The following is a 21,805-nucleotide window of genomic DNA, read 5'->3' as shown; positions in this document are numbered from 1 at the left end:
GCCACTTCCGTTAATTCAGTAGCCACACATTTTCCTTAAGAATTCCAATCTACATGACATCAGAAAGTAGCAGAACCTGATATTCCTGGTATTTGTCGACACGTTTGCAAGGTGCTTTTCGAATTTTTCTGTTAAGTTGTATATTTGTGTTAAAGGAACTGTTATCTGTTTGAACTTTCAATTAATCTGGTATTTTCAATTCCCGTTTGTTCAGAAAGATGATGAAGAAACCTGTACATAGAGATGCAGAGGAGCGTAGGAGATCACTTTACGTTCGTTTGCCACGCACTATTCGAAATGAACAAGAAATCAGGGAATTATTTGTTGGTGACTATAAGGTCAGGCTGAAGCGACATTCCGCCAGAGATTGTTACATTGTATTCCCGACATTTGAGGACAAAATCAAAAACATGAAGCTAGTGAAAAGTAAAACCGTTGACGGGAAGCCTATCATTGTGACGACGCCAAAGGCAAAACATGCCGAATTAATAAACATACCGAAGAAAAAAATTGTCATTCCTAAACCTGAGCCAGAAGTAAAACGATCGAAAGTGTAAGTTGACTTTAAATAAAATTAGTATGTAAAAGTAGAGATTTATTTTAAGTCGTTTCTGTTACTTAATTTCAGGTTGTTTCTAACAAATATAAAGTTGGGGACTAAACGGCAGGAAATTATGGGAGCATTCCCTGGGAGTACGTCAGTTTCTATGCTAAGCGCAAGCGGCAGAAACACAAGGTAATTATTATTAATAAAATGTACATAGTAATGATAATTTGTAGCTCTTCTGTACTATTTTCAAAATTAATTGTAGAGCCGCATTCATCAAAATGGAAGATCCCATAGTGGCGATGGAATATTTACAGAAACAACGAGAATGGCCCGTTGTTAGAGGTAACGTAATTGAAATACAGGCTGACAATAGAAAGAGGAATAAGCGTGGGAAACGATCGACTAAATTAAAGATTTGGGACGGTGACAAATTATTGGATGGACCAAAGTTCTCTGCAGGCAGTACTGACACAAATATCTTGCAAAGTGATGACATTAACACTAGTTCAGAAAGTAATGAAATTAACGCTAGTTCAGAAAGTAACGAAGAAAGCGAGAGCTTCAACACCGAGGAAGAGGACACCAAAGACAAATCTAATTTTGAGGAATAACGAGTTTGAATATACATAGTCTAGAAAATATTGTTTTGTACTTAGAAGTTTCTTATATATCATAAGTTATTTATGTTCGTCTATATAACAATATAAAGTAATATTTTGCATTACATCTAATTGTTCAAATTTACTAATGTAATGGATTTACAAAAGGACAATATAGTCTGAAATGTGATTTCCATTTCATTAAAATGAAATTTTTGTAATATTATCCATGGAAAGTACTAAGTTATGTAAAATTAGGTTTGAAGTTATTCAGAGTTTATAAATAGATATTAATAGTGAGTGGCAAAAGTTAACTGCTATCCTCGCAAGAATTCTATGTCAAGCACCTGGAATATGTGCCTAGGACCGATATTTAGTCATCGCTGCATAAGTTTGCCAAGTCATTATGAAGTTGTTATTGCCTAGAATTATTGTGCAAGGAATTAGATGGAAAGGGTGCAAACTCCACGAGAGTGAGGATGGCAAAAAACGAATGGATGTCTGCATAGGTATAACGAATGTGTTTCTATGTTCATTATATCTGAATACAACAGAAGGTCTCGCTGGTCAAGGTACAAATTTTTTAATATCTAACCAGCTTTGGAAAGACATTTTCCATTTCAGTAGGTACAGTGTCGTTCGAAGAGTAAGGATATCACTTAAAGGAAACAGCGAAACATATTCCTCCGTTCTCAAATTAGTAAGTTCACAATCGTGCACATTTATTGGTAACTCTATAACTTAAATATCATATCTATTAAAAATTAGCAGGATACACTTGTAGTACTACGAAGAAATATTTAAAAATTATGTCAATTTCTGGTAGGGGCTCGCGCACTCGGGATGGCGGTGCCATCTACCAGTCGCCGTTGGTATCACGTACTCGTGATGGTAATACCATGCGGCTTTTGATGGTATGGGAAGAATACTCGTGGCGCCCTCTTTGACTTTACTCTTTCCTTACCTTATTTATTTTATTCGCAAATAGGGGGCAAAAAATGGTGATAGCTAACGTACGAAACCAGAGGGCAGCACAGGATGCGATCGCGCGACCCTGCCCGTGAGCAATCTCCCAACTCATCTCTCCTTGCCGTTCTGCATTTAAAAAGCCAATTATTTGATACGGTGCGTGCAATGATTTCGCGCTCGGAGGAGGCGTTTTTCCATCGATTTCGCGAGTGCGAGGCGATTCAGGGGGAAAATGCGCGCTTCCGTGATGCTGCCGGCAAGAAGGCGTCCGCTTGTCGTCGCGACTAACCTCAAAGTTTCGCCGCGCGGTCCGATGATTTCGCACTTCGGTTTCTTGAGTTAATCAAAATGACTCGTCGCCAGTATCAGCGCGTTAAGTGCGATAGGTGAATCCCTGACATGACCGTCGCTTCGCCAAAGACCATTTGGTAGTCAACCAAATCAGTCCTAGTTCTTATACCAATCAGGCAACCAATGCTAGTTCCCCGCTCTTACATTTCAATGCAATACTATCAACTAGCTTTAAGATCGTGATAGATGTTACGACTTGACTGAAGCAATACTCGAAGATAGATTTTATATCAGGGAGATTACTAAGTTACCAGACGACTCCTGTCTCTGCATACGATGCGGACGGTACCACGTAGCCAGGACTTGGCGGCATCATGTACGAGCAGATCGAGTCGAAAGATATGCTATCCTTGCACTTCATTCAGGAAGTGCTGAGCTGTCTTCAATTTACTCCGAGGTATGCTCCTTCTCAGCCATAGAATGAATTTTTTCTGCTATTGTGTGCAATTCCTTATCTTTTGCACGCCTTCTTCTCTGACGGTCCCTTATCAAAAGTGGGTAGTACTACTATGGGTTGTTCGTTACTCCATTTGATAAAATTCTTCCTTAGTTTTTTTTATTGAACATTTTTACATTTCTAGTAACCGAACAGAGCACCTGCTATACGATTTCCAAATAGTATAATAATTTATTTTTGGTATGTAATTTTAAATCCCATGGCTTTATGTTTTCTTGACACTTTTTAAAACAAAGGGCAGTATGTCTTTTATTAAGAAATCGATCAAATTAATTTAACTAATAGAGAAATTTGTCATTCGGTTCTATAATTGAAATCCACTGTGATTTACAGATTGTGTAATACCTCGAGCTTATCTCCCCACTCGTAGACCGAATTGCATGTACTTTTTTTGTACCCCTGAAGAGGATCGAGAGATAATTTCAAGAACCTGCGATGGAGCACTCGAGCAGTCCTCGAGATATCGCGACCAGGAGTACAAGAGCGAACCGTGCAACTGCCCGGATAAATCCAGTGACGTAGCATCGCGATTACAAGTGACCACGATAAGAACTTGCATTACACATTGAACCCGACCAAACCAAAGCTCGATAAAAAATGCTGAACCGACAGTTGTGTTATTTCCTCACGGGCTTTGATTATTTTTCCCTAGTACAGAACTTAAAAATAGAATACGAAGAGGAGTCCGTCAACAGACATTAGACGTATCCCAAGAAAAGGAAGAGGGTGTTTAAAACCCAACGTGGCACCTATCGTATCCCTGATTGCCCCGAACCCTTCCGAATGGGTATCCCCAGCATCGGAGTGGTAGAGTCCATGGCCAGCATCTGGTCCTGGCCCGAAATAGAGCGAAGTGTCTTTTTGTTTGGATCGAAAAGGCGGAGAACCCGCGAAAAGGAACCCGCGACGTCCGTCCCTGGGCGGCGATATGGCGCGATCGGTCATAGAGTTCCGCATAAGTAAGAGAGTCCCTTGTTGCAGGAACGTCATCGGGCGATGGAGCCGGCAGCGTCGTAACGGGTCGTCGTCGTCGAGGAAGGGTGAGTTCTCGCTGCCCTGAGGCCGGGGAGATGGCCAGTCCAGGTGGAAGCTGTCCTGGAGAGTCCGGAGGGGATGCATGAGCGCGGAGGCGGTGCTCGTTAGCGAGGATGCAGGCCAAGAAGCGGTACCTGCTGCTGTTCGTGACCTGCGCGTTCCTGGGCTACTGCTACTTCGGCGGTTACCGGTTAAAAAGCGAGAAGTGGACGGGAAAGAAGCGGCTACTCCAGGAGCGACTGCCCTCATACGTCGAGCCGAGGGAGGAGTTCCTCGAGGAGGAGCCGAGGACGAGCGTCCGCCAGGGCGCGGGGTCGCCCCGGAACGGCAGGCAATGCCGCATGGAGACCTGCTTCGACTTTGCCAGGTGTAAACAGGGATTCACGGTTTACGTGTATCCGGTCGAGGACGCGATCAGCCCGCTCTACCAGAAGATACTCAACGTGATCACCGAGTCGAGATACTACACCTCCGACCCCGCCCGGGCGTGCATCCTCGTGCTGGCCCTGGATACCCTGGACAGGGACCCGCTCTCCGCCGAGTTCGTTCACAACCTGCCCTCGAAGCTGCTGCGTCTGCCCCACTGGAACAACGGCAGGAACCACCTGGTCTTCAACCTTTATTCCGGGACCTGGCCGGATTACGCGGAGGAGGCCCTGGCCTTCGACCTGGGCTACGCTATGCTCGCCAAGGCGAGCATGTCCGTCTTCAAGCTCAGGCCGAACTTCGACGTTTCCATCCCCCTCTTCGGGAAGCAACACCCCGAGAGGGGCGGCGAACCCGGCCAGGCGCCCGAGAATAATTTCCCGAACAACAAGAAGTACGTCGCGGCCTTCAAGGGGAAGAGATACGTACACGGCATCGGGTCCGAGACCAGGAACGCGTTGTATCACCTGCACAACGGGAAGGACCTCGTCTTCGTCACCACCTGCCGACACGGCAAGGCCTGGAGGGAGTTCCAGGACGAACACTGCCAGCAGGACAACCAGGAGTACGACACGTGAGTGTCCTGGGTGATGTCCAGGTCAAGCCCTTCCCTCTGATGATCACGAGCAACCCTCCTGGATGATCATCACGTGGAGTTTCGCCCACCGTTTGACCCATTGTCGCGTGACCGGTTACGGGAATTTAGCCCTTACGTATCTAATTCATTGCGCCTCTGGTAGAAGAGAAGAAGGGCCAACACCTTTTATTTAATATAGACGGGGCTCGGCGCTCGTCCCGTTAATGCTTCCGCTTGAGAAAACCGATATCGATAAGGTGTTAACGATAACCTTGGCTAGGGTAAAAATAATGAACGGCGTTAGAAAAAGTTTGCCATGCCGCCGTATGGGGATGGTCGATACGTGGGTTAATTATATCCTCTCTTGGTGGCGTACCGTCCACCTGTTGCGGCGAGCGTCGAGATTTTGTCGCGTTTCTATTTACTTATCAATCTACCTATTTTCGCTAAATTATATTTATTTGTTGTAATTTAATGGAGAGATCGTTCATGCGACTGGTTTGTTTTCCAGGTACGACTACGAAATTTTGCTGATGAACTCGACGTTCTGTCTGGTCCCACGAGGACGAAGACTCGGCAGCTTTAGGTTCCTGGAGGCATTACGTGCTGGGTGCATACCAGTCATCCTAAGTAACGGATGGGCTCTTCCATTTCACGAACGCATCGACTGGAAACAAGCGGTGATATTCTCGGACGAAAGGCTTTTGCTCCAAGTCAGTCCCTTTACGTGTAATCGGTCCCGAAGACGTCCAACCCGTGCTTAAACTCTTTCCTAATTTCCAGATCCCAGACATCGTAAGGTCGGTTCCTGACACGAGGATCCTGAAGTTACGGCAGCAGACGCAATTCCTGTGGGAGCGATACTTCTCTTCGATTGAGAAAATCATATTCACAGTATTCGAGGTGAGCCCTTCCTTTCGCTAGATATTTTTAAATAATTGTATCTATCCGTTTTGACCGTCCAATATTTTGTCAGAACATTCGCGAACGGATCCCTCGGGAAGGGAGGCGGGAGGGCATCGTTTGGAACACGAATCCTGGGGCCCTGGTGATCTTGCCGCAGTTCGCGGACAGTCAGCAGGAATTGCCGTTCACCAACGGTAATCCTGGAAACGCGTTCACGGCGATCATCTACTCGCAGTTGGGCTCCACCGCCGTGCTCTATCGCCTCCTAAGGAGCCTCGCCAAGAGTAAATATTTAGATAAGGTGAGAGAGAACACATGGGCGCTATCTACGAGGGGTTTTTCTAAGCTCCCATTTTTCCGCATCTTTATTTACTCGCACTCGTTCCGTATACAGACGCGGAACGGCGTCCGTTGCCAGGCGTTTCCCTGTTTTACCGACGAGAGTAGAACCCCTCCCTTCGGTCGGTGCGGATAAACCCCTGATAAGCCCGGTAATCAAGGTCGTTAGCAAATTGACTTCTACTTTCAGATAATCTTAATGTGGAACTCGGACATTCCGCTACCAAGGAGGCCTCGATGGCAGGGAATCAAGGCGTCGATCCACGTTATCGCTGCCGAGGGGATCTCTCATCGTTTCTATCCCCATCCTCTAATCAAAACTAGTGCCATTTTATCGTTAGACGAGGACGCCACCTTGAACACCGACGAGATCGACTTTGCCTTCACCGTCTGGCGCTCCTTTCCCGACCGAATTGTCGGGTATCCTGCTAGGTCTCATTATTGGGACGACTCGAAGGTACTTGCCGATGGCACCTGTTATTTTTGGTAGACTATCGTGACTTATGGAGGGGTCCGATCAACCTTTCCTATCGTTACAGCGATCCTGGGGCTACACCAGCAAGTGGACGAACGACTATAGCATCGTCCTTACTGGGGCCGCCTTTTATCATCGCTATTACAACACCCTTTACACCGAATTACTCAGCTCGACCCTTCATAAGACGGTCGAGCAGTCGCAGAACTGCGAGGACATACTTATGAATTTCCTGGTGAGCCATGTCACTCGCCGACCCCCCATCAAGGTGACCCAGAGAAAGCTCTACAAGGACACCTCCGTGGCTGGAATTAGGTAGGACCCTGAATAAGGAGTTTACCTTCGGCTTGTTAACTTCTTTTCAATTCCACCGTCTAATGGGGATCTTATCTTTTATCCAGATCTCCCTGGAACGATCCGGATCATTTCGTTCAGCGGCAGACCTGCATGAACACCTTCGTCGCCGTTTTCGGCTACATGCCTCTGTTGCGATCAAACCTGAGACTGGACCCGGTTCTGTTCAAGGATCCCGTGAGCAATCTACGGAAGAAGTATAGGCAAATTGAATTAGTTAGCAATTAGGATTGTATACAATATTTTATTAGCGATTATTTAACGATTAAGGCGCGAACGGAGATATGGTAAATTCGAGGATCGGCGATCTGCCCTTCAGTTATTAGGATCATTGTCGAGGATCGTTTGATCGCGGAGAGGATAGAGGCTATTGTCACAATCGCTGGCGGATATGGAGAGATATTTTTTCGCGAGATTCTATCGCATTGTTTTATACACTATTATATAAATATATATATATAAAAAATATATATGTATATTTACGTCGACCGGTGTACTCTCATGACAGGTTTTTAAAATAAATTTTAAAGGCTTTTTAAAATGTTTTTAAGGACTCGTGGTAGGGTAGGTCGCAAGTGTAACGCGTTTGTATCGATTCGTCTTGTCCGAGGGGATATCTCGATTTACTCGATCTGTGACTGTACAAATTGTAGAAATTTAGGGCAATCGCTTGTCTCTAGGAATCTGTGTATTACCCGGGTTCTTGGGGAACCGAGGTTGCTCTCCGTCGACCGACGAGTCCGCCGTGACACGTGAGATTTCTGTACATAAACGTCGTTTCATAGGTATTAATAAATGCAAAATTATTTGACAGACCGCGCCGTTCGGTACCTCCGCTCTGTAATCATCTCAGGTCTTATCTCCAGATAGGGTCTCGGTATAGAACTGGATAATTAACGCATTTAGAGGCGGACTCGCAGGAAGTTCCGGTCCCGCGGAGAGGCGAAGAAAGGTAGAGATAAAGAACTCTTAAGGGGTGGCGAAATTGTGGGAGGCTCGATAATCAGATCTTTGCGTTTCCAGGGAAGAAGAGGAAGAGCGGGGACCAGCTGATCGCCTTAAAGAAGGAGCCGAAGACGCCATTTTTTGGAAGCTGTGCCGGAAGACGCCGCGAGGGAGACCCTGAAGAGTCCTTCTTGGAGGGGTCTTTTCGCGATTGTTGTAAAATTGTAATCGAGGTATGGGGTACCAGGAGCCACGTTTTCGCTGGCCAGGTCTCGTCCCACGCCGCAGGGACTCGGCGTCTCTTGTGAAAGCCACGCAAGAAGTATCGCCTTTTCTTCCATCATGGTTCCTGGGACCCCAGCTCGATCTACCACGATAAGACAGGGATAGCTGGCTTTCAGGGTCGGCGATTATTATTGCCAGGCGAGCGGAGGCGGATCCGAGTCTGTCCGGGAATCGTTTCGTTATAGTTACGATATGTTCTGTCCCGGTGATTGCTACACCGCCACTTCGTTAGCGGGACGTATACGTGCCCACGAATGTGCAGCCAATTGTTTCACAAGAACCGTAGCCGCTCTTGTGACCGGGTTTATTACGTTTTTCTATCCACTCCCGGACAGACTTGTCTACTCTGCTCGGGGATACTCAAGGCAGCCTCCTTTGCGGAAGGAACCGATTTCTGTCCGCAACCGAGGGGCCATTTCACTTGGAAATCAGGGAAAATCATTTCCATCTTTCTGAGCCGATTGTCCGATTTCATACAATAAATAATCCGACTGCGTAACTGGTGAAACTCAATGCAGTGATGTCTGCTTAGGATTTCCAACTGATTTCCATATCACTTTAAGCGTTAAAATGATTTCCTGGGGGAATACCCCCTCGCCGCAAAGACTACCCTTTTGGGGTCTTCTTCTAGTTTTCATTTTTTTCTTTCATCCTGTCCTCATCTCGCGGAGGCATGGAACCGGTGTCCGCGAGATGTGATTTTTTGAGAGTATGAAATCGACGTAAGGGATTTTTCCTTTTTAATTTGTCATGGGGAATTTAACGCCGCTTAGTGATCCTGGCGTTGTTAAATAATGGACGGCCCAGAAATGAAAGCAAGATTGCCGTTATTGACATTCTTTTAGCGAAATTATGAAATCGAGGATTATGAAATTCCTCGTGTTACCGGCCGCTTGCGATTTTCCGAAGGCACGAGGTAAAGAAGAAACTATCGATGCTTGTTTTTGGTGGACGCTCATTATATCTGCGGTTGACAGACGGAGACCGCAAAGTGGTCTCTTATTCTGTTCGCCATTGCAGCCGCAGATATACAAATACAGTAAAACGAGCGTTGCCGGTTAGCTGGATAACGAAAGACCAATCGTCCTTATCTATAACTTGCGTGCGTTATCAAAAACCCCTTCTTGAAGTCTGCGCCACCATTAAGAAAATTGGAAGAATATGGAAAGGTGGCGGCGAACAATCTTCCATTTTTCTGGAGCTCGGGCGATCGTTGCTTATACTCTCGTTACTCTCCAATTTATTAACATTGTTAACGTAATACTCTGTATGTTACGTCTTGCGCTCTTAATTTCTTTTTAATAAGATTCTTAAACGGTTTCCCGGTTAAATGGCCGCTTAAGGCGGAATTTAATATAAAGCGATAAAAAGGCACTATCGCAAATAAGAATGAACAGCGGAATGTCCAGATTGCTGCCTACCGAGCAATAATGAACGGTCTACTAATCGGAACGTCATTACCAATAATGAATAGACCAATTAATCGGTTTCTGACCTTTCTACCGAGGTGCCTAATGGCCGCTATTAAGCGGTAAGACTTGCAATTGTAACGCTTAAGCGGCCAGAAAGGGAATCACAATGGATATGAGAAACTGATAGGAAACTAATACAGAGCAGACGGGGAAATGTCTTGCCATTTTATGTAGCCAGAAGGCACTCCCGGAATATAGTCTTAAGGGGATGCGAAAGTGGCGTCCGTGGGTTCTATCGTGTAACTTTTCTCCTAACCGGTGGTACCAAATCGCATAAAAATTTAAAGCCTGATCATAAAGGCCGCAAGGAAGGTACCTACACCGATGAAATGTAATTTTCTTACAAAAATGTATGGAGGAAAATTGAGAAGGAAAAGAAATGTAAATTTCACGGGAGGTCTCAGCGACTCGGTACATCTTGTGTACATCGGTTGGCGGTCTTTCGCCTCCCCTTAAGTCGCTCTTTAGATTTAAGTCGGTAATCCTCATTATGGGAACATCCGATCTGCATTTGCAGATGCATACTGCGATCTAGGTGCAGCCGATAGAGCCCATTTCGTTTGAAAGCATCTGCGCAACATCTGACCGGGAAGTGTAACATCCGCGTTAGAGTCGGGGCACGGTAACGAGCGATTACGTAAATATTGGGGACGATTGTACGGCGCTATTCTTTGGCAATTCATTGATTACTCCGGCAGATAGATTAATGACGAGGTGTCGTAACGGCATATCCTGGATTCCTGTGAGAAAATCGAAAATATCACTTCTCTCGCATTCCCCTCGCAGAGACGGCGAGCGCCGGCCAGGTATTCGTGTGATCAAGGTGAAAAGAAAGGTTAATACTTAGCACGTAATACACGTGGTAACGCGAACAACTCGGGCCGGTAACAGGAACGAATCTATCGGGCCGCAAGAAAGAGCGAGCTCTCGGGATCCCTTTGCAGGATATCCTTTTACAATGCCTGGGACTCTGGTTCCCATGAGCGATGACGAGGCCAATATCGGCGGCTTCTAAAATGAGAAAAGGATATCATTAAGGACTGGACGGTGGAAATGAGGCAGACAAGATGCGCCTTAATTATGAATCGAGAGAGACCGGCCCTCGTTGCGTGGGAAAGCGTCTGAAGTGGTTTTTCTTTTTTTTTCTTACCGTAGCGTATAAAATGTTTACCTCCAATCAAGGGATTTTATATAAATTGATCTGAATCCTTTGAGTGGGAATCTGCGAACCAGATTGATAAAGATTTAATTTTATTAAGAGTCCTCGAAGTTATGTGGACGGGTTGGTCGTGGATAGTGGTAACGTTCAGGTTTCAAGGTGGATCCATTTTTCTATGGACTTGGAAATATTAAATCCGGAGGGTTAAGTTCGGTATGGTGGAGGGAGATTGGAGGTGGAAGCGGCGCACCGGTGGCGCAAATTTTGTCACGTAACCGGTATCACATGGTAGTGGTCGTTTTGTAAATTCCGATCCACCGTAGAAGCGGATCGGACTCACTTTCGATTCCAATTCCAATTCAATTCCCGTTAGTGCCTGTCATTCCTGGGAGTTAATTAGCCGTGGTTTTTCGAGGTCTCCCGTTTTGGGTCCCCTCGAAAAGCCCTTCACCCTTCCGGCGGTAACTGAGAACGGTACCAGCAGTGGCGGTAATTAAGAACGGTACCAGCAATGGCGTTAACTGGGAACGGTACCGCAGTGGCGGTAATTAAGAACGGTACCAGCAATGGGGTTAACTATGAACGGTACCAGCAATGGCGTTAACCAAGAACGGTACCAGCAATGGCGTTAACCAAGAACGGTACCAGAGCTCAGGTACCAGCAAGAAAAAGCGACGCAGGGATCAAGGCACCAGGAGTAAGGATATCGGATACCGACGACTTCTGTACAGAATCCAAACAGCAGTAGCAAGGATGTCAAGTACCAGCGACTCCTGCAAAGGATCCATATAACATCGGCAAGTGTACCGAGACCATGGTACCAGCGACTCCTGTGCAGGACCCAGATAACAACAGCAAATGTATCAAGGTACTTATGCGAAGGACCCAAATAACATCAGGGATAGCAAGATCTAGGTACCGGACCAAGTTCCCCTCCACCGTAGGACCCGATGGTGGTGGAAAACTCAACCGTACTGGCCGTATAGTTAACACTCCCTTCTTTGTTGGCGGGTTTGCTAGAAAGGTGACCATGCCATGAAGACAGGAGGTATCGAGCACGCCTCGCGTACCCAGTCGCCTTTCTCTCCTCGTGACCGTAGTGTACGTTTTGCGACGTGGACGGCTCTCTGAACGGCATACCGGAGGCTGCTGCGTGCACTCCGCTGCGGCCGAATTCGCGATCAGCTGATCGGGGGCACCCGCTGCCAGGAGGCCCCAGGTCCTTCGACCCCTACCTAAGCCAAGATCGCTGGGAAGCTTTCGGGGTGCCTACTCGCATGAGACCGGTCGCTGCGACCTCCAACTCGACGCCAGGGGACGACGGCGACGAGAGCGACCTGAGATAGGAAATCGAAGTCATCGGACGGAGAGAGCTGCTACGACAGAGTCATGATGATCGTCAGCGGAGTCCTTCTTCTGCTGGCCGTCGTCGCCAGGACCGGTCAGTGAATTATATTCAGATTTAAGTACCGCGATTTTTATCATTTATTTTGCTCTGGTTCCTTTTTTTTTTTTTTTATATTTCAAGATGTACCCAAGAGCGGTGCACTTGCTCGGGATTTAAAGCGGGATGCACTTCCGACGAATCTCTTCTTCTGGGATGTTAATTTTTTTTTATTTATACAAGGACTTGGGAATTTTTTTACGATGGGGAATGTCGGACTTCGACGGGAGATTTCTGAGGGATTTCAATGCGTGGGAGCGATGCTACTTTTATTGGGATACGTTTCGGGGGGTCGGGCAGAGGGAGGGTTGAGAGACTTTTTCCGTCGACTTGAATTTTCGGGGGATCTCTGTGCTTCTTCCTTCAATTTTGAGATATCCTTCGAGGGTGGCGGAGGGCTTCTATTTTATTTCATTTCACTTAATATTCTCTACTCGGTCGGGCTCTCTCGTCCGAGCCGATCGACCGCCTTTTCGAAACGGAGAGGAGAGAGCTGGTCGGGCCGATTGCCGGCGAAATCTAGCTTTTGTCGATCGCAGGATCAGGAACAAATCAGGGTGAATCGCTTTGTTTGGTCCTGTTGGAATTTCTTTTTTCTCTTTTTTATTTTTTTTTTCCCCCGAAACCGCGGTTTCGCCTTTCGGTCGCCACTGCCAGGACGACTTTTAGTTTCGACGACTCGACCTTTCCGCGCCCTGGTGAATGTGGGAATTGCGAGAAGAGAGGTCTCTCTCTGGTCGAGAGATATAATGTCAGGTGCTCTCAGAGAGGATCTCTTATATGGAGTTGACGTCATCTCGGAGGGATCGTGGTCTAGGAATTTTTTTTATACACCCTTTTTTCCCCATATTTTTTTTTACGCATTTATTTTTTTTCTTCACACATTTCAAAGCTGTCAATGACTTTTGGCACGGTCATCATAATCGATATGTCTTCATGGTCCCGATATTAATGGTCGTCGACCCACCGGAAACAATGTTGCAGTCGTGCAGCCATTAGACGGCACTTATCAAGTCGTGACATTTATTAAATTAATTATTTTCGTCGAATCGTGTCGGCACGTATTAACGAGGGAGGTTTTTACTTAGGCAAGAAACGGGTGGGCCTCTCTTTTGAATTTCTTTCCTGCGCCTCTTTCGGCGAGGGAGATATTCCAAATGAAAGCGGAAGTGAAGTTCTTCCTCGCGATGGGTCGATGGCCTCGAGATTGTTTTTATCGAGATATGTTTTACCCTGACGGAGATTTATGGCTGTAACGGGGGGACCGGCTTAAAAATCGAGCCGCGGTTCGATTTTAGAAATTTCACCGAGCGGCCATTTTGCTCTTTTCACTCAGCGAGCCAATTACCCTAACGATGCCGGCGATCTCCGTGATGCTAATTACAAAGTGGCGACTATTGATCTCTCTCTCGAGAGAGGAAACATTAAAATTCAAGGCGGAAAGAAAGAACATGTGCAGGGGGTCGGGAGATTTGCAGGTGGCTTCTCGGTGCTCACGGGACGCCATGATCGATCTTCCGTTCCTTTTCCTTTATTCCTTTTGCCAGTTACCGGTAACTCGGGTGCCCCGAGTAAATGTCGGCGAAAATATCGGTTTACGTAACACTCGGTAGACTGGATAACTGGCACACGCGGAAATTAGCTCAAGTGCCCCTGGGTGCCCATCGCCCATGCAAGGAACCTGGTCCTTCTTCCCATGGACCTAAAAATTATAGGATATGCCTGCAAAATCCTCCCTCAGTTCCTGAAAAAAAATTTTTCTTATCAGTGATAAGTAGAAAAAAAATTAGATATGTCGTCTCCAGGACCCCTAGGGCTTATTGTCGGATGGGCCCATGGGCACACCGCCCTTTTCGCGATGGGTGGATTTCCGCAAAAAAAAAAAAAAAAAAAGAGCCTTTTCACGATATTTCTATGAGGGAGTCCTCTTCAATTATTTTTATTAATCATTGAAAAGTAGGGAGAAAATTCATATGACGTCTCCAGGACCTTTAGGGCATTGTCGGACCAATCCGTGCCCATGGGCACGCCGCCCGTTTTGCAGTGAGTGGGTTTCCGTGGAAAGGAGCCTTTTTACGAAATCTTGACGCAACGAGCTCCTTCGGGCCTCGTGCTCGGTCCGTGTAACGAGTATTCAAATCCTCCGGCCTCGCGGAACCAGATCCTGTTTCTCCGCCTCTCTCTCTTGGTCAGGTGTGGCCGGCGGGTGCAGAGTCTCGCGCCAAGTGCGACGATAATCCGTCGAGCCGTCCGGGTTAATTTATCGACGGGGAGATAATTTGTCCCTTCGCGCTCCGACGGGGCATAAAGCCCCTCGAGGGGGTCGTGGTCGACGTTATCATTTCGAGTTAACGCATGGGTCTCTGCCCTCCAGCTATGACGGCCCCTCCTCTCTCATACTCGCCATTTCACGCCTTACCCTTCCCGACTCTCCGCGATTTTTTTTTTTCGATTATAGAATTTTTCACGATTCTTTTGCAATTTTTTTATAGACACACAAGGACACGGGGAAGGCTTTCGAAAATTTATGGGCGGGTGGAAATTGTTTTTAAATGATTTTTAGATTATTTTTGGTTATTCTCTCATGCTCGCCATTTCACGCCTTACCCTTCCCGACTCTCCGCGAATTTTTTTTTCGATTACAGAATTTTTCACGGTTCTTTTGCAATTTTTTTATAGAGACATAAGGAAGCTAGGAAGGCTTTCGAAAATTTAGGAGCGGGTGGGGGTTGTTACTAAATGATTTTTAGATTATTTTCTTGATCTGCCTCTTAGATCGTGCGCCCTGCATTTTAATTTTCCCAGGATATCTTGTAATTTTTTTTTCTCCCTCCGTATTTTTATTCTTGTTCTTTTACCTTGGCCAGTCGGTATATTGTCCCTCCTTTGTATTGTCGGTGGTTTTATTTTCATTTCGCAAGGCTTATCCTCGGGAATCGCGAGAATCGAAGGCACTCTCTATCTGGAGCTCGATCGACTCCGATGTCGCACCCCTTTGTCATTGTTGCATTCCTCTTGGAGTTTTTTTTTTGTTTTCCCCTTACATGTTGTATCGACATATCCGCCAAGAGTTCCTTACAGCTCTACAAAGAATTCCCCACGGCTGGGAATTTTTTATGACACTAGAGGAGGACTAAAAATTACAATAAACCTGGGGGATTTAATTTTTATGCGCGGAGGATGTTATCTACCCTCTTTACGCTTTTTAATAATTTCTCGGCCGAATATTTTTGCATTCTGCAGATGTAAACAGTATCCTAGGATATTCCTAGGGGAATTCACCGTGACCGTCATCCGACAAATGGTCACGATTCCCCTTATCGCTTTCTCTTTTCGTACTTATTTGCCCTTTTTCTTGGTACTCTCCACGTCTATTATTATTTTCTTATGACACCTTTCAACGCTCCGACGATTTTACCTTGCGCAACCGCTTTACGATTTCGAGGGGGGACTTTTTCCCCCCGAAAATCCATTCTTCCCTCCCCGAAACTCCCCCGGCCATTTTCTTGGCCAATTTGCCACGAGTTAATAATTTTCAATATTCATGAACAGCTTTGCCTGACAAGATCCCATTACGCCTTATCAGGGTGATAGGATGAAAATTCCGACTCGACCCTTTTCGAGTTTTCCACGGGGCTGTAATTTCCTCGACGTCGCGGAAAAGTGTCTTTTTTCGCTAAAAAAAAATTTTTCCTCGCCGCGAAATTGATCGAATCCGTTTGCAGTGCGGCATACCAGTCTCCTAATTACCCGCCAGACATTGCCATGAACATTAACAGTACCGACAGCGTACATTCCCCGATGCATTTCGGCATTCCTCGCATTCCTCTCTACTAGTTCCCTCGAGGCTCGTAAATTGAATTCAAGTCGCGTGGTCTTTATTAAAATTGTTCCCAAGCCTCGCTGCTATCATTACTGTCATTGTTAACGATGGTAAGTTACAATCACCGGGGAACCACGGTAAGCGATCGAGTTTAATCGACGATTGAAATTGCATGAACCAGTAGGGTGGGTATTTAAAAAAAATCCTGACAATGCATGGGAAATGGTCAATTATGCAACCAAGTGTACATGGCCCAAGTACTTTGTAACCCGATTGGCAATAATTCTGGTTCCAGGAACCGCTGGACCCGACAGGACAATTATTGTTGATCCGGTCGTTCCTTTTTTTATTTATTTTTTCAGTGCAACATTCCCTCGATTTTCACACCGTAACGCGAGTGCAATTGTTAAGGCGTTATTCCCTGAAGATCTGGGGTCATGAAGTCATGCGTCTATCACTCCCTATTTCTTAGATAAGGATTATTCCCGAGATGCACGACGTGCAATCAGGCAACTCCATTATATCCCATCCTGGGGATTTTTCTTTGCGGTCCCATTATCTCATTCCAGTCTCCTTTTTCCAATTCCATTGTTCCTAGTTTCTTTTCAGATCCTCTCGGAATGACCCTTGCCTCGGCCATCTCGCCAGTTAATGACCCCGAGTTCATCAGAAACTCTAATCTTCTTCACCCCTGGTCTTGGAGGGCCCGTAATCGGCATTTGCCGAGGAAACTCGGAATCGGGTAGGAGCAAAGAGACGCTGATTGCCTTCTTCAGGGTCGTCATCAGGGTTCCTTCCCCTAGGTGCGCTCGGGACCATTCGGCCTTAGACCCTGAAGAGGGTTTTTTCTTTCCCGTTTGCACTTCTTGTTGGCTCTTCGAGGAGAGGGGTCATTCGGACGGTGTCGATATCGGTTATCTTCCTTCGGCATCGTCCTTTGTGCCTCTTCTTCTGCTTCTTCTTCTTCCACTTCGCGCCTCCCATCCTTGAACCCTTGTCCCAAGGATGTAGAGGCCTTTCCGATGAAATCCTGGATTTCCTTCCATCAACGCCCTCCTTGATATCGATATGATCAATTATTACGTTCCGATTTTAAGGCTGTTATCAGAATATCTTGCAACCTTGTTATCAGGTACTGCACCTTGGTCGTCGGACCAAGTGCTGATTTTCCGCTCCTAAAAACCGAAGCACGATGTGAAATCCTGTGGAAAGGCCGCGTGGACTCGGAATGGCTTGCCAGGAATTTTGTAATCATTTTATTATGATATTATTATAATTTTATCGCCGAGTAATTGGGGGGGAAAAAATTCGCCGGAAAATCGGGCGCGGCATAGCAAGGTGGATAACCTTCTTTACGCACGATTTAGCGTTACTTTATGGATTATCGTCGCCGATTATCGTACTTTGATAGTTCACCGCTCTGGGGGATTTCTTATTTTTTATTCTCTTCCCCCCGGCGAGAACAATGACATTATGCAACTTAATTGAGAAGAGGGGATCAGAGTTGAATCGCGCATTCTCAGGATTGTTCACGCGTCTAACGCGTAAGGACATTGCGTAATTTCGAATCGCGACATTTTGTACCTGGGCCCATAATTATCGGTAATTGCTTACGGGGTGAGTCCTTTAAATTAATTTCACCCGGACGCTATGATATAGGACCTCTCGACATTTCCGAGACGGTTGATAAGAATAATGGAAGGACGCGTAACTTGGAAAGTAATTGACAATTTCGTGAGACTCCTTCCTCCTGGAATTAGATTCTACCGAGAATGGCGGCATTGCTGCATGTCTCTATTCCATTTTCATTAAAAGGACGAGCTGAAAGCTGTCAGCCGTTGAACGAATCCTCTTTTCTTATTCTCTGGACATTCGTTCTCTTTTGACGTTCCAATAATAAGAAGGATAGGCAGGATGGCGACGAAAGCCAGGAGCCGTTCGCTAGGTTTCTCTGAGATATTAATTATTAATTATTTTTGGCGGTTCGATTTTTCTTTTATTTTTTATTTTTTTGGTATTTTGGCTGTCCCTTTTTTTTCTCCCGATATGGCTCAATGAAGATCTTTGTCGAAAGGAGCTTAAGTTGGGAGGAAAGGATCAAAAGAAACGAGAGTCGCGTCCGTAGGTCCCCACCAGGAAAACTCGTCCACCTCCTCGGCGGACCTCGAAATCGTCTTACCTCGAGAAACAAGGTTTCACCTCGTCCCCTCCTCTGCGGCGAAATCCAACTTACGCCACTTTCGCACGTGCCCCAGTAGAAGGAAAAGATCTTGGGAATATCGCAAGGCACACGGGAACTCGATTACAAGAGTTACCACGCCGAGAATGATTATTTTCATGACGAGTCCTCGACTTCTCCGAAATTCGGAATTTATTCATAAAACGAACCTACAATTATTTTCGATAGGATGTAAAATTTCCTTGAGTCCTCGACTTCTCCGAAATTCGGAATTTATTCATAAAACGAACCTACAATTATTTTCGATAGGATGTAAAATTTCCTTGTGTACTAGACGTCTCCGAAATTCGGAATTCATTCTTAAATGGACGTACAATTATTTTCGATAGGATGCAAAATTTCCTCGATCTCCAGAGGCGATTTTCCACACCGCCGGTAATCCTCTCTTTTGAAATCCTATCGCGGTCTGATAATTGGGGGCCTACGTGGTGATTATCCAGATTATCGATCATTCCACTCGCGATCGACTTCGGTGGTCGTGGCAAAGATCGGCGCCCTTTCCTTACACACCGAACAAGGAAACCATACTTATTCAAGGAAGATTATCCCTCTCGGCTCCGATTTCGACAAGATATCCTGAATGCCCTCGGACGTAACAGGATCTGCAGGATAAATTCAGCAAAGTCCGACGATTTCCGCGCAGAATTTTTCAATCGCCACATTTTGCAATTTGAAGGGAAGGAAAATCGACCGAAGGACAAAATGTCCGTAGAACGCGAGGAAGAACGAAAAATCCCGAAAGGGATGGGAAAGATTAATATTAAGTTATAATTCTCACGATACTCGATAGGATAATTAATAATTTTTTCCCGTCGAATTTACTTTCCGCTTTCCCATCCCAACGGATGGGAAAGAGGAAAGTAAAGATGGCGGGGAAAAAAAAAAGTCTCCTCGGTGTAGGGAGAAAAGTCCTTCGCGATTCCGCGAACACTTCGTGGCTAATTAACGAAAAGCAAGCTAAGTCGTTAAACGACCCCGGAGATGCGCTATCTGGCTAACCACCGGTTAGTTAAATACGTAATCGCGTAAACTCCTGGTCACGGCTTATTATATTGCATTAGGCAGATGTTCAGCGGGGATGTTGGGAGTAATGGCGACGTACATGTCCGTCGTGTGGAATAGACTTTACGAGGGAGAATTCCGCGCGGAAAATGATCCCGCCTCCCTATGATATCCCGGGATGTGATAACAATTCCTGGACGAGGGACATTAAATTCCTATTTGATCCTTCGCGAGTAAACGAGGAGAGCGTCGGGATGGGATTTTATTACCCGTGATAAAAATGATAAAAACCAAGTGAGGTGATATAAACTTGGAGTGCACTTCGGGCTCGCGTCGTTAATTCCAAAATACAGGAAAAACAATGTTTGTTTAAATCTTAGCCAAGATATGGAATGCATTTAGGAAGATCTGCACTTGTCGAGGGTACATAGAGACTTTATTCCCGATGTGGTAATTATTTTCAAGGATTTATTAGGAAATTCAGGAATTTCAACGAGGGTTTTGGGGGGCACTGGGTTTTTCTCTGGGCTTGATTTTTTTTTAAAGAAATTTATGGATTAGATTATATCCATATTTTTCACTCTCTAGATGCAACTTTGTGCATTTGAATAATTGCACCGAAATGAAATACCGAGTTCGGTCGTCACCGTAAACTTCCTTCGGGAAATAAAACCAGGAGAAAAATTCCCCCAAGTTCCGGGTCATGCGTGCAATAAACAACGGCGGTAATAAACAACGGGGCAGAAAAACGGAAAACACGCCGAATGAGATATGAGCACTCGTGCACTTTTACGAAGAAGGACGTGTAGTACTCATAATTCATTTTTTTTTCCTGGCCTTCATTTTCTCCTCGTCCTTTTCCCCAAATATTTCCCCTCGGAGTCCGTTGTTATAAATTCCCGGGAAACAGTTTTCCCGCAATTCTAATCTCTTTAACTGGATTCCTTGATTTGTTTATTCCTACGCGAGCATTTTTTTTTCATCCATAAATTCGGTATCAAACGAGCCGCGAATTCGAGGTCGGGGCGCACGGGAGTTCAATATTCGCCGGAATAATAATGCGGATCGTGGAAAAGGAAACGAAAAGAGTCGATAACGGGATAATGACTCGTTTTACAAGCTCGGTTTAAGAGATAGGTGGGAAGGATCCGTAGAGAAGTACTTTTGCGTCCTTTTCCCGGAGAATGGCGCCCACGTTGCACATCGAAAATATCTCAATGACGTCAGGCAGGTTTGATGTATCTTTTTTCTTTTTTTTTTCCGGATTTTCGAGGAGTTTCAGTGAACAGCGAAGGTTGAACGTTCGTCCTTATTTGGAGGGGAAGGTCCGGGTTAATTGATCCCAGATTAAACGCGGTGAGAAAGGACTCATGGCCAGGAGATTCCGGAATGCGAGGCCCTCGATTAGGAAATAAAATTCGGCCTTTTACGTCCGCCTACCTTAAGGCGACGTGAATAAGTAATAAAGTAAATAAAATGGCCCTTCACGTTCGCCTACCGCGGTAATTCATTTTTATAAACAGAGGCCAACGATTTTCCGCGTCGATTAAGATGGCGGAGTCATTGAAGTTCTTCTCCCACCTCTTTATCTGATTAATTGAATTTTTTGAGGCTTCCTCTTAGGTTATTTCATTTTGTATCGACCTCCAACATGTCTCTATTATCATCTCTGTTGTCGCGAGTATCGAGTCTTTATTTAATTTAAATCGCGGGTTACTGATATCGTAATCACGCTGGTAACCAATGAGCTGCTCAATTAATTTCGACTCGCTCAATAGACTTGCGTAATACCTGTCGGAGAAAGTTCCTTAAATATTCGACCTTTCGAAAATTCTACTCATTCTTGAATTGCAAAACGGGGCGAAAGTAACTTGCGGAGAGATTATTAACCGGGTACATAATATACTTTCTTTCGGCGTCCCGTGATCTAATTTAGCGACTTACCTTTCCGATGGGTTCTTGCGTAATTCGTTTTTCTTGCCTTCCGCCTGTACGCTGGATTTGGTAAAAAGTCTTAATCAATCTTATCTGCCCCCCTGCAGTTAATAATTTTTCCCTCGCTCACGATTATTTCTTAGTCGCGCCGAAAAAAATCGACACCCAGAAATCCAACTCGAGGAAGAAAGGTGGAAAGAAACTTCTCAAGAGCTTGATTTTTAATTGTCATTTAATCGACGATAACGCGGTTGGTCCGAAACTCCACGCCAAAAAATCGTTCACAGGTATAAGAAATTTGCATGGACACTTGGAAATGGGCTAGGCACATGTTTCGCGTGAATTTTTTATTGTATCGACAGCAATAGCGAGGATTGCTTCGCCATTTCTGGTCGCATTAATCGGGCAGCCCAATCGTTAAGGTATTCCCCCGAGAGATATTCGTCGCCTACGCAACTTCAGT

General features: G+C 45.6%; 3 protein-coding genes across 9 annotated transcripts in view; all 3 read left to right on the top strand.

The window, feature by feature from the left end:
* The first annotated feature begins 29 nt into the window (after positions 1–29).
* LOC105696869 lies at positions 30–1,274 on the top strand. 2 transcript variants are annotated; one of them, XM_012419666.2, is made up of 4 exons: positions 30–111; positions 215–553; positions 629–736; positions 813–1,274. In XM_012419666.2, exons 2-4 carry the CDS (start codon positions 219–221, stop codon positions 1,159–1,161), a joined length of 792 nt encoding a protein of 263 aa, XP_012275089.1. In that variant the 5' UTR covers positions 30–111; positions 215–218; the 3' UTR covers positions 1,162–1,274. The 2 variants fall into 2 exon arrangements, with proteins under 2 accessions (XP_012275089.1, XP_012275090.1); XM_012419667.2 differs by lacking the exon at positions 30–111 and having other exon boundaries at positions 119–553.
* A 276-nt stretch (positions 1,275–1,550) lies between these two features.
* On the top strand, positions 1,551–10,951 carry LOC105696867 (exostosin-1). 5 transcript variants are annotated; one of them, XM_012419662.1, is made up of 9 exons: positions 1,551–1,721; positions 3,908–4,961; positions 5,476–5,677; positions 5,748–5,867; positions 5,941–6,171; positions 6,400–6,666; positions 6,749–6,999; positions 7,086–7,990; positions 8,062–10,951. In XM_012419662.1, exons 2-8 carry the CDS (start codon positions 4,075–4,077, stop codon positions 7,264–7,266), a joined length of 2,139 nt encoding a protein of 712 aa, XP_012275085.1. In that variant the 5' UTR covers positions 1,551–1,721; positions 3,908–4,074; the 3' UTR covers positions 7,267–7,990; positions 8,062–10,951. The 5 variants fall into 5 exon arrangements, with proteins under 5 accessions (XP_012275085.1, XP_012275084.1, XP_012275082.1 ...); XM_012419661.1 differs by lacking the exon at positions 1,551–1,721 and adding an exon at positions 1,777–1,849; XM_012419659.1 differs by lacking the exon at positions 1,551–1,721 and adding an exon at positions 2,222–2,866.
* A 1,319-nt stretch (positions 10,952–12,270) lies between these two features.
* LOC105696933 overlaps positions 12,271–21,805 on the top strand; it is a 39,172-nt gene continuing 29,637 nt past the window's right edge. For both annotated transcript variants that reach the window (XM_012419792.2, XM_012419791.2), the window contains exon 1: positions 12,271–12,340. In XM_012419792.2, coding sequence (XP_012275215.1) covers positions 12,289–12,340 — 52 coding nt within the window. In that variant the 5' untranslated portion in view covers positions 12,271–12,288. The remainder of the gene's footprint in view (positions 12,341–21,805) is intronic.

Source organism: Orussus abietinus, unplaced genomic scaffold (genome assembly GCF_000612105.2).
Source record: "Orussus abietinus isolate OABI.00-Male unplaced genomic scaffold, Oabi_2.0 scaffold16, whole genome shotgun sequence".
NCBI classification, from domain to species: domain Eukaryota; kingdom Metazoa; phylum Arthropoda; class Insecta; order Hymenoptera; family Orussidae; genus Orussus; species Orussus abietinus.
Note: the sequence above shows the minus strand (reverse complement) of the source record. Positions and strands in the feature narration are given on the sequence as shown.

Bases quoted from the DNA above. Each gene is read 5' to 3' on its own strand.
- LOC105696869 (XM_012419666.2), top strand. From the start codon at position 219: ATGATGAAGAAACCTGTACATAGAGATGCAGAGGAGCGTAGGAGATCA. The intron at 554-628 runs GTAAGTTGACTT...ACTTAATTTCAG, and splicing joins GAAGTAAAACGATCGAAAGT to GTTGTTTCTAACAAATATAA. The intron at 737-812 runs GTAATTATTATT...AATTAATTGTAG, and splicing joins GCAAGCGGCAGAAACACAAG to AGCCGCATTCATCAAAATGG.
- LOC105696867 (XM_012419662.1), top strand. From the start codon at position 4,075: ATGCAGGCCAAGAAGCGGTACCTGCTGCTGTTCGTGACCTGCGCGTTC. The intron at 5,678-5,747 runs GTCAGTCCCTTT...CCTAATTTCCAG, and splicing joins ACGAAAGGCTTTTGCTCCAA to ATCCCAGACATCGTAAGGTC. The intron at 6,172-6,399 runs GTGAGAGAGAAC...TTCTACTTTCAG, and splicing joins AGAGTAAATATTTAGATAAG to ATAATCTTAATGTGGAACTC.